The following is a 15,725-nucleotide window of genomic DNA, read 5'->3' as shown; positions in this document are numbered from 1 at the left end:
CTCAAATCAATTCTAAAAATTCAAAAATTGATCTAAAGATATTGGTTGGGAATCGCGTTGAATATTTGTTAAATTTTTAAAAAAGGTGTTTTGATGATGTTGATAAAACTTTGTATGACGATAGTTTCCGCAGTCTGAAAAACTAGGAAAGTCAATTCAACTTGTCTTAAGACAACACGTTACTTACAATTGAGTAAGTAGCTGTTGTAATTGCACTAAATATGACATCCTTAGAGGGTACCAGTTACTCTATGTATTGTGGGGGGTACTATCTTACCCAATGTATGTTTTAGTTTCTTTTTTAATATATATTACAAATATTGGAAGCAGAAGTTCAGAAAGGAAAATATATGAAATAAGAAAAAGGGGAGGGGGAATAGTAGTAATGAGCCGAAAGGTAAGAGAATCAATTATTTGTGGTGGTTCTCACAACATGGACCTGTCTTCGGGCAGACTACCATTTATTATTAACTTCCCGTAGGGCAAGTTATAGTAATCGCAAAAAAATCGAAAATGAAAATTTTATATATCTTTACGTTTCAAAGGTTTCTGAATATTTGTGTGTGTGTGTGGGTGTGCGTTTGTGTGTGCTGATACAAATTTTCGTCGACGATTTCGGGAACACGGATCAATCGATTTGAATAATTCAAAAAACATTCGATTCGTATTGATAAGGAGACGTGATTGATTGAGACAGGTCTAGCCGTTCCGAAAATACGGGGCAAAAAGAGAACGGAGCAGCCGATTTTAATAATTCAATACATTTACTTGTATTTACAAGATAAAGAATTGGTCAAAGGCAGGTCTAGCGGTTTCGGAGTACTAACGAAAAAAGTAAAAAATGCCATTTGGCGGTCAAAAATGATTATTAGACATAATGATTATTAGACATCAAATTATCAGATATTTTATAGAGATTATAATAATGAGTATAAATTTTGTTTACATTCTTATGGGTTCCGTACCAATGTTTATCCATTAGACGGCGACGCGGCGCTTACGCGCTTCGATATTTCGTCTCTATGCAGTTAAAGCAGTACGATTGCTTTGAAAAAAAGTTCAGAATTTTCAAAATATGTCAAAAAAATGAAAACATTTATTTTTCAAAAAAAAAAATTGTTTTCAAAAAAAAGTAATTTTTTGTCAAATTTATAGTTTCTCAAAAATCTAATTTTTTCGAAGTAATTTTTTTTCAACAATGTTAATCTTTTTAAAAAATAATAATTTTTGGTACGGAAAGTACCAGCAATTTGCCTTAAGGCAAGATGTCGTGCGCCCCACTAGTTTAATATATATTAGAAATATTGGAAGCAGAAGTTCAGAAAGGAAAATATATGAAATAAAAAAAGGGGAGGAGGAATAATAGTAATGAGATGAAGGGTAAGACAATCATTTATTTGCGGTGGCTCTCACACCATGAACCTGCCTTCGGGCAGACTACCATTTATTATTATTATTATTATTATTATTATTATTATTATTATTATTATTACAATATATGATTTAATATCTTAAAAAACGAGCAAAAAAGGTGGCCAACCCTACACAGTGTCATCGTATCGAACGGCATGCGTACATTCAAAATAGAAACAGTAGTGCCGCGCTGCGCGACGAGCAAGCGCGCGTGTTCAATTCAAGATATTTAAAATTTAAATGACTAAACATGATTATTCATTAATAATGAACAAACGGTGAACAGTGAAGACTATAAAGTGTAATTTATAAAATATATTTGAAGTTATTCTTAACCTTGAACGTGACACCATATAAAATAAATATATAAGTGATAAATAGAGTGTAATAAGATTTTTCTCTATGTTTTTACCTAAATAAAAATAAAGATGATGTGTTTTGTTTCATCATTATCAAAAGGTTTCTGTGTCAAATGCGCAAACGTATCAGTGTATTAACGTAGATTCACATTTCAGATTGATGTATTACTCAATCATAAGAATCACATTATTATCCAATTTATTTTAGTTCATAGTGATATCAGTAATGCTTTACTTCCTAACCTAAAGGTAGTGATAATGCACATTATAAATGCAAACACACAAACACACACATATATATATATATATATACATATAATATATTATATATATATATATATATATATATATATATTTGACTTTGAGCAATTATATTATGAAAACCAAGCCAATTATATCACAACAAATAACACATAAACAGTAAATCTTCTAGTTCTAGTTAATTCATCATTGTGAAAGTATGTTTTTTCCTGTTTTTCAAAAATGTCACCTGGTCCTTGTTACCCCATAGTCGTTTTAAAATAGTACAGACAGGGTGCAACCAGGTCCAATATCTTATTTTCAAATTTAAAAGAATTTTACGAAATAACAGCTACATTGCTCAACCAATTCAAAATATGAATTTCATGGGTACATTTTTTATAGAGACGATACTGTATACAACCTAGATCAAGTATTTCACACGAAATGTTCATCGGTAGAGTTGGAATAACTATTTATCTCTTATAAAATTGCTTTTTACTTCACTTCGCACTTAACTTACATTCTTATTTACTATTGTTTATTGTTTGCATCTTTGCCAGGGTAAAGACTTAGATAGTCCTTTTTACCCCACCCATATGTAAGCTTTTTTTAAAGATAATATAAAAAATGTTGAATCTAACTTAGAAATAACAAAACTGAAAAATTATATTCTATTAATTTGTAAACTGAATAACAGTACCCTGAACCAAAAAAAAAACTAATAACAATAGAAAATACTTTTGTTATGGATTTCTAAATATTGCCGTTTATCAACTAATAGCAACGTCGTAAGAATCGAGGTGATGGCTAGTTATACATTTTTTCCATTAAATATAGTTAATATTTATAATTAATGTATAATTTTTTTTAACTTTACTTGCTTTTGCAATATCGGTGTAGATAGAGTGCTGCTCTATCTTATATTAATGCAAATTTACATATATTACAAACAGCTTCTCTAGACTTCGGATCGGTTTTGAACTTGAATTGTATCTATGAATTAAAAATAACATGAATTAATCTCGTTTGTGAGAATAGTATATTTGCGTATGAGACACGTGCTGTATGAACTCTAAATTAAAATTACCGTCATGTAGATGATGATAACAATAAATTTGATAACATGATATTTTTGAAATATATATATCTGTAACTACTAGTACCACGTTTGCTTTAGTACAGATTACATTGGAGTATTGCTGACACTGACTGTTATTTATCGTGTTAATAAAATATAATTACATATTTATATGCAATGTAATATAGCTACAATACATATTTACTAATAATTTTTACTTCTAACTTTTTGTGACTTTCTGTTGAAAAGTGTTAAATTTTTGGACTACATTGACCATTTCTATGATTTTACAGATATTTTTAGTGACGAGCCGTTCAAATCTATTTGACTAAAATTGTATGTGGATTTTGAAGTCCATACTTGGAAATAAAGTCTGTTAAAAAAACCAAATGCAACAATGCCTCTATTTATCTAACATGTCTCTATTTGTTTTTTTAATTTTTACATCTAATTGAACTGAAAACAGTACAAGATAATTTTCAAATGGTAAAATGTATGATGACTTCCTGAGACATGCAATATGATATCCTCATTTAATTTATCAGTACTATAATCCTGCTGAATTATTTATTTTTTGTAGTTTTTTTTATTTTATTAAACGTTAAATTAAATTTTTAATCTTGAATTCATACTAGAAGAATAGATTTGAAAGAGAGACTTCATAAAGTTTTCATCACTTTTTATGTGTAATCAACCGATTTAATATATCAACCTTCTGTAATAATTAATGTCATTTTAACTAAATAAATTGATCAACGAAATCAAATATTCAATTATAATTTTTAAATCATTCATACAAGACTTGTCATTTTAATTTTAATTTTAGATTTGAATAATAAGTTGAAAAAAATCATGTATTATATTTACATGAATACAAAACACGTTTTTGCTGTTGTCATATAATATAAAGCATTATTCATCTAATTAAGACAATAATCTCATTGCAAACATGATTTAATCAGTGATGCTTTGCAAAACACAATTATCATAATTCGTATGTGATTTATTTCAAGTGATAAGATATAATTAAACAATGAACACAACTACTAGTTGAATTTTGAATAAACGATGAACAGTGATTAATTATTTGTAAAAAAAATTAAAAGGCGAAGTGGGTTTATATGTAAACGATGGCAAATTTTCCTGAAGGATTTATTGCTCCAGACGGAGGCTGGGGATGGATGGTGGTCATAGCATTTGCTGTAGCCAATGTGAGTAGAGTAAAAAATATAATAGAAATATTCAAATTTGAAACTAACATATTTTTTGTATTGGTACTTAAACATTAAAGATTAATCTATTGTTTTCACGTGTTTATAAAGTTGTGTCTATAAAGTATAAAATTGCCTTGGTTGCATTGCATAGAGGTGGCCATAGTGTGAATCACTAAAATAGATTGCAAACATGATCTGGCCCAAGAGCCAAACTGGAGATTCAGTAAATTCATTTATATTAATATAGAAAATAATGTATCAAACTATGCAAATATAACTTTAAAATGAACAATTATCAATGATTGATTAATATTTCATAAATCCACATACTACTTTCTTGAACTGGGTCAGTAGATTAAGTTATTAGATAATTTGATCCTCGAAATTTTCAATATTGGGCACGTCTTGTATAATGATTATAATTTATATTTCAAAGTATCTGAAATTATTTGAAAATAATTTGATTTTTTATTTGAAATTCAAATTATTTGAAAATAATTTGAAGTACGTATATCAAAAACACGAAATATGGAATTTATAATTCAAAGTAATTAAAATTATTTGAAGTACATATATTAAAACTACAAAATTCATCAAACGATGGCAAAAAATCTTACGAATGGTATAGGCAACAGTTGAAAAATCAAATAAACTTTAAACTAAATATTGAAACATTTAAAAATTTCTTTTTCCTATATGGTGCAAAAAGAACACATGTAATTGCTGTGTTTAAAAACACAAAAAGAGTGAATCACGTTTTTTTTTATCGAAAATGTAAAGATATGACCAAAATTCCTTGGCCATTATTTTCTGCGCATAAGATCTCTCCATTCTCTGAAATAATTACTTCATATCAATTATTTCCTAGAAAATGCTCAAAATAGATTTTCAGCTCTCACTAATGTTATTATTGTTTTATTATCGCAGACATCTAATATTTTTTACTCAAAAAAATAATTAGTCGATAAAAAGATTATACGTTATTAATCTTTTAATGATTATTGCATTAATCGACTTTAAAATAATATTGCACGTAGTTTTTAATTTACGTTTTAATTTAATACTAAAGATACCAATTGTACGATTTTATTATGGAAATTATATTTTTATATTTATAATTGCACCATGCACGTATTTTTCAATTTACGTGTTAATTTCAAAACTAAAGATACAAATTGGACGATTTTCTTATAGAAATTATATTTCTATATTTATAATTGCATGTGCAATTAAATGGTTTCACATCCTTAAGTAAACATCACCGAGATATATCCTTCAAAATAGAGTTATCTATCTGGGTAATACAGACACTTTAAATTAATTGATACTCAAAGTTTTTAAAAGAATCAGTCTGTAAAAATAGCATATCTACTGCAATATGTGTTTAACCTAACGTGATAAATAAAAATTTATATAACAAAATAAATTAATATATTTGTTTATATATACTAGAAACATGGAAGCAGAAAATCTGAAAGTAAAATATATGAAATAAAAAAGGGGAAGGCTGAACAGTAGTATTGAGATGAAGGGTATGGGAATCATTAATTTGTGGTGGCTCTCACACCATGAACCTGCCTTCGGGCAGACTATCATTTATTATTATTATTATACTAGAAACTAGGCCAATACTATCTGCAACTAAAATTATGAATATTGACGTAAAATGTCTCTTGACTAGTCTCTATATAGCTTTAGCAGCAGGCGATTTTTTCTTTTATTACAATCTAAACAATCATGAAGAAATTGTGGTTTACCTATACTTGTAGTTTATAGCCCCTTTTCAACGATATTATTATGAAAAAAAATTTGAAGTCAATGTTCTGAAGTTTGAACTTTCATGGTTATTGAGTATTTTATTCATCATTTTGGTCAAGTTTCTGGTAAGTCATCGTCTCCCGTCGATTTTATATTCTCGTCCTTACTGGTTTTCTCGACTTTAATTCTTGGAATGCACATTCATTTGCTTATCTTTTCTTCTCTTTCAATGGCAATGTTGTTAAAACAATATTCCATATTGTACAATTTCTCAATGTATTGTACGTACAAACTTGTTTCCGTCAGCGTACATATTTGTTTCTACTGAACAATACGAATTCTTTGCAAAAGATCATCAAATTTTGGAAGAAATAACAAAAGCAAAGTTGTACATCTGATATTTTTCCCATGAACTGATAACTTTCTGGTAATCAATAACTTTTTTTCATTTTGGTTTACTAGTTCTTAGGTTTTCCTGTCTTTCTTTTCTATCAAACCAATTTATTTAGTTATGGTATTTACCTGATTTCGGATGTTCTATCATCTAGTTGCACATAGGTTGGTCCTAGAGTTTTCCTTTGATTATGTGGGTTTCTTATCAATTTCCTTTTCCATTTCTTATGTAGGTTTGTAGCCTCATTACCTACACATTCTTAGATCAGTATTTTCAATCCTCCTACAGTCATCAAATTTATTTATTTATTTATTTTCTATGTTTCTATAACGATATCATCCGATATCAACGATTTGAAAATAGGCTAAATAGTAATTAAAATAGACTACTTGTAAATATTTTCTATGCGATGATCTTTATAATTCATTTCTCAAGATTTTGTCTCCATTTGATTTTTCAAAAAAAAAAAAGTTATGTACGTATATGATATATGTTTATCTTTATCAGCAATACAAAATAAAAATTGAATTGTTCATAAAATATAAAAAAAACTAAAACTTACATCCAATAAATCTTTACTGGGATTAAGTTAGAGAAATTAAGTTTTTTCTATTAGGGACCTGGAATAGGTCACAAACCTTTTTTTACTTATTTTTTACCCAATTTGAAACCTGATATTTAAAATGGAAAACGATGGGCACAACTTATCCCAATTAATGAACTATTATAGCAAAACCATATTATTGAATCATACGACTATATTTATGATTAAGTCAAAAATGATAATTATTGAAGTATGCAATTGATAACCTTTTTATCAATTCTCATTATTCACTTACAATTATAGATTTCATAATTATCAGTTAATTACCAGATTATAGATTCAAAATAGATATACGTTAAAACAACAAATATCTGTGATATCTTTAAACACCGCAAGATTTAGATTTAAATCAAAGCGAAGTGAATTCTGTTTTATATTTAAATTTATTTCATGAAATTATTCGAATGGTTTTTGAATCTTTGAAACGGTGTAGATGTTCTTAAGAAAACGTCGACGAAAGGTCAAAAATTGGATTATATACAAACACAAAATGACTTGAAAATCCGAGAAAACATAAATTTATCAAGTAGGATTTTCGGAAAGTTAACAAAAAATGTCAATAATCACGCAAACATATTTTGAAAATTCTAAAACCCATCGAATCAACCAAACAAAGAGATCGAGTTAATTTTTATAAAATTAGGCCTGTTCTATATTATATTAAAAAATAGTAAATATTTTTTCATAATTTCTATTCATTTCAGATGATAATAGTTCCACTAATCCGTGGATTTACGTTGATTTACAAAAGACACATTTGCTGCCATTGGAATGTCAACAACAAACGTATCTGTGATTTTAAATACAAACACGTCCTTTGGACTTTTATTAGGATTGATAAATGGGCCGCTTTTAAGGAAGTATGGTTTTAGGAAAATGGCCCTAATTGGTGGCGCTCTGTCTACGATTGGCATCATTTCAACAGCGCCAGCGAGAACCTTTGGTCATTTTTTTACTACATACAGTATTATAGCATGTGAGTATACTAATTAAATTTATACATACATGTATGTAAGTTCTTGAATTCGATGTTAAAAAATTAATTTTTGAACTTGAATAATTAATTTATTTCAGCAATTGGGTTCAGCCTTGCACTTGCATCATATTCCTTGGCGTTAAATACATATTTCAAGAAGAGGCGACATAGAGCTGCCGGAATCGCAATGACCATAACGGGTAAATTCTTAAAATCAGTATAATATTTATTTTTCCTTCCATATATAAATGCTTTTTTGGATAGCTAATATTATTTCCGTAGGATAAGTTATAGTAACCGCAAAAAAATCGAAACTGAAAATTTTCATATATCTTTACATTTCAAAGATTTCTGAATATTTTCGCATACCTTAGAAAAATGGATGTATGTGTATGTGTGTTCGGATACAAATTTTCGTCGACGATTTCGGGAATACCTATCAACCGATTTGAATAATTAAAAAAACATTCCATTCGTATTGATAAGGAGACGTGCTGATTAGTTTTTAGCGAAGGCAGGTCAAGTCGTTCCGAAGATACTAACTCAGTTTTTAAGAGAACGGAGCGTTCGATTTTAATAATTCAAAAAACATTTTTCTTGTATTGACAAAAAAAATTTGGGAAGGCAGGTCCAGCGGTTATAGACTCTCAATTAAAATAACTTAAAAAAGAGTCATTTGGCGGTTTATTGTACATCAAATTATCAGATATTTTACAGAGATTTTAATAATGTGTACACATTTTGTGTAAATTTTTTGGGTTCCGCACCAAGATTTTTAATTACGGTACGGGAAGTTCTAGCAATTTGCCTTAAGGCAAATGCCATGCACCCCACTAGTTTTTGGTTCTATTTTACTGCACTTGAAGTTATCGTTTCTTCAAAGAATAAAAATAATAAGTGCGATGTAATTTTAAAACTTAATCTAATCATCATACGAAGTAATCATATAAACTTTTTATCGAATATTTATTTCTATAAATAATTTTTTTGAACGCATAATAACACTAGTAAACGTTGAAATCTATTTTTAACCTTTTCTAAGAAATTATTTATTATTATTAGATAATAAAAAGAGCGTAAAAAAAATTAGTCAGTTAGATTTTCTCATTACCTCAATTGCCTCCACAAATATTTACATTAGTATGGAGAGAAATGTGATATATACAATTAAGCCTGATGTTAATTGAATATAAATTTCTACCCATGTATAATATTTCCTCCCTCAACAATGCACCATTGTTTACTTAATCTTTCTACTCGAAAAGCTTAGTGGAAAAAATATGAATTGCCTCTGACACTGTTATTGTGCATTTTTTTAATACAAAATTTAATCATCTTTTTTTATTTTCAGGTATTGGCCCAATTTTTGTCCCGCATATGATAACATATTTTGTCCAAAATTATGGTGCTTTAGGTTGCATGTTGATATTTGGAGCGATTGCGACTCACACATTTGCAACCGCTTTACTTTTGCAACCAGTTAAATGGCATATGAAGAAACATGATTCTTCTCAAAAAATTAAAGACTTTCCAAAAGATATTAAGCAGGATACTTTAAAAAATTGCGAGAAGAAACAGAAATTGTGTTCTGTTGTTATTACAAAGGAAGAGAATTCTAAAGAAGTTAACTGTGAGTTCTTTTTTAACAAAACAAGCCAAGAGATTATTCATTACACTAATTTTTGTAGATTATAAATAAAAAACTGACTAAAAATTTGATATTTATATGAAGCAATCTTATAAAAAAGGAAGTTATTTTGTAATCATTTATAGCAGAACCGAAAATGGTGGACAGTATTTGGGATGTATTTTTATCTGAAGAAGAACATGAGTATTTGGAGAAGAAAAAAAATAAAGCTCCAATAACGAGGGCAACGATGGATGGAGAGTTACAAATTGGAGATCAAAGTCTACACCCATCCCTAAGTGCAATTTCTAAAGAAAAAAGTCATTCTGTCACATTGACGAAACTTACAAGTCGTAAGATAATAATTTTTTATATTTTAAATTATGCAATTCAAAAATATACAAAACAAATTTTACCAAATTTGCCAATAATTGTGGTAAAATATTTTGATTAGTAAGATTAAGTTTCTAGGTTTGTAAAAATTATAATGTTTTTCCTAAATCCTGTCTGCATCAAATTTAATCTAAAATATTTCATTTTTTTTTTTTTCAGTATTGGAGAGTCAACCAGATATGGTACAAAGAAAGTATGCCAGCCAACCAATTATTTATAATGAAGATATAAAAAATTATGACGACCGAGAAAAATCGCATAGAATATCAGTCGTTATGGATTATTTAGGAGATGATAAACTGAACACATATAATGAATATGATGACAGAAATGAAACTGAAACAAGTAAATTAACCGGAGAAAATAAAATGTAAAGGTTTATTATTGAATCATATCAGAAGAGCGTCACAAAAAAGTTTACTTTAGTAATAGATAGTTTATTGTTTATTAAAAAAATATTGGCTATTCATTATTAGATCTGATATCTACCTATTTGATATATTTGCTAGATTAGAATCTGCTAATTTTTTTTCTGAATGTGAATTTAAGTAGCATTTTGCTATAATAAAATCAGTATCAAAACTTTGCTTATAAAATCTACAAAAAATTAATCGGTTATTTTGACACAAAAACTTTGATCAGCTTCAGCAATGCTTTAAGTGTGATAAGCACAAAGTACAAATAAGTGCTTGAGAATGTGATAAAACAAGATGATCAATCTAATGCAAATGATATATATATATATATATATATATATATATATATATATAAATATATTGACCTATATTGCCAAAAAATGTTTAATTTTTAGCATAATTGTTAATTATTTTCACATAATATTTTGATCAACAGACAAACAATTTGCATGGAGAATGGCACAGCAATAGTATCCAAAGATCAACTTAAAAATTCAGACAAAACAACATGCTGTGAACAATTTACTGAAAAAGTAGTTCAGTTTTTCGATTTGAAGCTGCTCGCAGATCCAACATATATTGTGATAATGATAGGAATTTCTACCTCAATTTTTTCGGAAATGAATTTTTCGATGCTGACTCCTTTTATTTTGGGCGATATGGGATTAACTCGACATGAAATTGCTTATGTCATGTCTGTGATTGCTATTTCTGATATTATTACCAGATTTATTTGTCCATTCATTGGAGACTACTTCAAACAGACGCCGAGGATGATGTTTATACATAGTCTTGTCATATTGATTTTGACTAGAACAGGTATATTTTTATCACGATTATATTAATATACTGGAATTTGATTAAATAAAATCATACCTTTATAAAATAATAATATGTAAAGCTCGGTCGTACTGATTTCTCATAATACATATAACATTTAAGATATATAACATTTAAGTACTTCATAGTTGAAAGGGTTTATTTGGCCAATACTGAAAATCCATATGGGAGTCAAAATGCTAGTGCTCGGCAATTCATTCAAACATTTTATTCAGTAATTTAATATTTATACATATATATTTTTAGGTCTTATATATTGTGATACTTATTACGAAATATTATTATGCGCTCTGGGTCTTGGAATATCCAAAGGAATTCGAGTAGTCTATACTGGTTTGATCATACCAGGTTATGTTTCTCTGGAAAGATTACCATGTGCATTAGGTTTACAAAATGTATCAAATGGTATATTTGTATTAGCATTTGGACCACTTCTAGGTAATCATAATTATAATAAAAAATTGAAATACAATACCATATTTTTATTATATTTTGTATTTTGTTATAGGTGTGATACGTGACTATTCTGGATCTTATACTAAAGTATTGATTTTTTTAAATACTGCAGTTCTTCTTATTATTGTGATATGGGGTATTGAGAGCCAATGGAAAGCATCCCGAACGAAAAAACTTTCCAAAAATGATATTGTTATACATGAATAAATTTTTTTACAAGTACATTAGTAGTATTCATTAATAACCGAATTGATTATGTAAAGTCATAAAAAACTGATTTTTAGGTCTCATTTATAAAGTTGTTACAAAAACGATCGATTTTTGTTATTTACAATTTGTTTTCTATTGAGCGCAATAGAAATATATTCAAACATTCAAAAAATAATTGGGAATTTTTTAAAATTAAGTCTATAAAGTATAAAGAAAATCAAAATTGACATTAGTTTTAAAAGATTTTTTTCTTGCACAAAGCTCTACTGACCACTGGTTAATAATAAATAACTTGCCTCTCTAAATACAATACTTGCTCAACTGCCAAAATGAATTAGATTTAGGCGCAATTTTTCTGGTATCGAAACGAAGATCGATGATATAAAAAGTTCTTGAAGTACTCAAGAAATTATCCACAAATAGTTTCTTACGGTATTTTTAATCTCACAATTTCCGTATTGAGTCATTTCATATTAATATTTTTTGTTAATATGGTAAATTAAACTTATTTGTTCAAAATAAAATAATTTATACATACGAGTTAAATGATCAAAATGTCCATAGTGTGAAATTAAATCTGTTATTGCTACCAACGTTTCCTTAAAACAAAAATAGTTATATGTGCTTTTACTATCACCAACCCATTATATTTCTTTGTGCCATTTTGTTAGGAGATAAATGCCATGGATCATGTATAGATAACAATGAAATTTTCAAATGCAAATATTCAACTTATAAGATGTTTGATCCTTGACCAAACACTATAACGTTTGATAAATAAATCAACAAATGGAAAATATCGAATTGAGTTATTTTCATGTATCCTTCAGCCTTTCTATTTAGAGTCGTTGACACTCATTTGTTGCATTTGAGCTTAATGGTCAGAGTTGAACAGGGTTGGCGGCACCATAAGCAAATATTTCAAATAAAAATCAGTACTGGAAAAGATAGATCAGGGCATGGATCACCAGGACTGAAGTAACAAAATATTAACAAGAAATCTGAACCTTGATTAGCAAAAGGGTGTGTTAAATTTATGAGACAGCTATAATAATATAAAAAACATATACACAAAGCTGAGAACATCAAAATAGAGCGTAAATGTGGTACAGGAAAACTATGCTGAAGATAAAATTGTCATACAAATTAAACCAATAAGAAAGTAAACTAGTAGTGTATGTGCTTTAAGGCAAATTGCTGGAACTTCCCGTACCGTAACAAAATGTTGGAGGAATATTAAAGGTTTTCAAATAGATTATTATAAAGACTGTAAGATTGTCCTAATTGTGATAAGAATTATATAAACTAAATTATTTTTGATATACAAAAAAAAATTGAATAAAAAAAATTCTTTTTTCAGAAGCAATTGTTTTGTCAACATAAGCAGAAAGTTTTTTGACTTATTCAAATCGGATCCTTAGTTCTCTTCAAAACTGCCATTTTTGTACATTTAGCTCTGTATCTTCCAAATAACAAACCTTCCTTTGCCAAAAGGAATCACCACTTCTCCCTCACAAATTGAATGTTTTTGGATCATTCAAATCGGATCTTACGTTCTCTCAAAAACTTGCTTTCTCTTTTCTGCACTCTTTGCTCCGTATCTCCGAAACGCCTGGACCTGCATTTGCCAAAAACTAATCAGCACATCTTTCTATCAATAGAACTCGGACAGCGGATATACAAAACACACACACACATCTATTTTTTTCTGAGATATGCAGATGTTCAGAAACTTCTGAAACGTGAAGATATGCAAAACAATTTATTTTCGATTTTTAGCCCATTACTATAACTCACCGAAGTTAACAATAAATGGTACAAAAATAACTTACATTGGATTCTCTATTACAAAAATCTTCGGGATTGGAACCATATTGAGAAAATAAATTTTGCGTACGAAATGTGCATTCTAAATATGGAAGAAAATGAGGATATGGAAAAAATAGAAGCATTTCAAATAAAAACCAGTAATGGTCAAGTGAGATCAGGGCAAGGATCACCAGGACAGAAGTGACTTTCACAAACGAGATACTAAAAAGAAATATGAACCTTGATTAGTAAAAAAATTGTTATATTTAGAACACAGCTATATGTTGGACATGAATTTGAAAGACAATTAACAGCGTGAACAAGAAATTGCATAAAATAGAACGATATTGGATCCCACTTTAAAAAGAACGAAATCAGGATTGGAAACATTGGAAAGTAAAGGGTTAGAAAGAAGAACGTGGATGATCGACATTTCATAAAAATAAAATATGAACAATATTTCAAAAAAAAAATGATGTATATACATGTGGTCAACCCTAGATCGTCGTCATGTCGCGTATGGAGCATGCGTGAATTCAAAACAGAAGCAGTGTTGTGGCGTGCGGCTTGCGAAGCATGTGCTTTGTTTTTTTATGAGAAAATTAATTTTCATTTATTAATAAACCATATAGACAAGTTCAACAGTATTCAATAGTACCATAATTTTTATACTCATTTATAAATATACTTAGTGCTGTGCTTATAGTGCCATTTCTAGTGTGTTAATTCACTACATATGAGTAATTCGTGCAAGAATAGTAATACAAAGTTCATTGTTTTCATTTTATTTTATGCATGATGCATTGTTAATGATGATAATTAGTATAATGTTATCAGAAACAAAGCGTTTTCAAAATAGATATGCATATCCACAAACTCTCAAAATAAATCTTATTATCGTTATAAGAATAACTATTTAACTATAGTTTAAATATTTAAAAAATTTCATATGAATGTTTCAAAGCATTTTTGTTGAACATCAGGGTGATTGATGTCAAAAGAAATTTTGAACGTTAACTGCATATATATATATATATATATATATATATATATATATATATATATATATACGTATATACACGTATATACACATATATATATATATATATATATATATATATAAATAATATGGTTCAAAATTTACATCATATAACTTTGTTTCCAAATATGTTTTTTATATAAATACAAATAAATGGTTCTTATACTTAATATTATCAAACAGATAACGCTCAAATTGATAACAAAGTATTTTTAAAATATTTTTTGTATCTACATGCTTGATTGGTTACCTGTAATACATAGATTATAATATCGTACGGCTTACATAATTGAAGAAAAATAGTTATAAATTCCCCTTATAAATAATTGATGTATAGAAAAAAACTACAAAAAGCAGGAAAACTATATTTTTCAACGCATTGCTTCTATTTTACTACTCTTATTTCGAAACTAAAACTCTAACTGTTTTTTCTAAAATATAGGTAAAATCAAGTTTTTTACTAGACTTCATAAAAATCATGGTCAATGTATTTCTTCACCGATGATAGTCAAATGTGCCATAAATATATTAATTTAATTTGCTGAATTTTTATGTGATATCACATATCAGTTATATTCTCCAGATAAATATTATTATCATTTCAATAATATTAATTACTTGAATCATATAGAACACACCTCAATCGAACTTAACCCTTTTCACTCGTATGAACTCGCTCCGGCGAAAGGGTTAACCTACCTTTTATGTAGATAGTTAATTCTATCTAAACAGTTCTGAAAACGATCGAATGATAAATTTTAACGAAAACAATTATAAAATTGTAAAAAAAAAATTAATTAAAAATGTAATGTATAAAATAAAATATGTGTAATAAATTAACATCAATATTATCACAATTACAGCAAGAAGTTGCTTCCGTCGAAACGCTGAACTAT

General features: G+C 28.0%; 1 protein-coding gene across 1 annotated transcript in view; it reads left to right on the top strand.

Annotated features, from left to right (window-relative positions):
• Positions 1-4,223: 4,223 nt before the first annotated feature.
• Positions 4,224-15,725, top strand: part of LOC113373739 — a 70,401-nt gene continuing 58,899 nt past the window's right edge. Inside the window, exons 1-7 of the mRNA XM_026614014.1 lie at positions 4,224-4,304; positions 7,768-7,855; positions 8,138-8,239; positions 9,391-9,669; positions 9,813-10,019; positions 10,219-10,429; positions 10,912-11,294. Of these exons, the coding sequence (XP_026469799.1) occupies positions 4,224-4,304; positions 7,768-7,855; positions 8,138-8,239; positions 9,391-9,669; positions 9,813-10,019; positions 10,219-10,429; positions 10,912-11,294 (1,351 nt within the window). The remainder of the gene's footprint in view (positions 4,305-7,767; positions 7,856-8,137; positions 8,240-9,390; positions 9,670-9,812; positions 10,020-10,218; positions 10,430-10,911; positions 11,295-15,725) is intronic.

This window comes from Ctenocephalides felis, unplaced genomic scaffold (genome assembly GCF_003426905.1).
Source record: "Ctenocephalides felis isolate EL2017-DRISC unplaced genomic scaffold, ASM342690v1 CF-g0.4_SCAFFOLD_01604, whole genome shotgun sequence".
Lineage (NCBI taxonomy): Eukaryota > Metazoa > Arthropoda > Insecta > Siphonaptera > Pulicidae > Ctenocephalides > Ctenocephalides felis.
The sequence above is the reverse complement of the archived record's forward strand: the minus strand, read 5'-3'. Positions and strand labels throughout refer to the sequence as shown.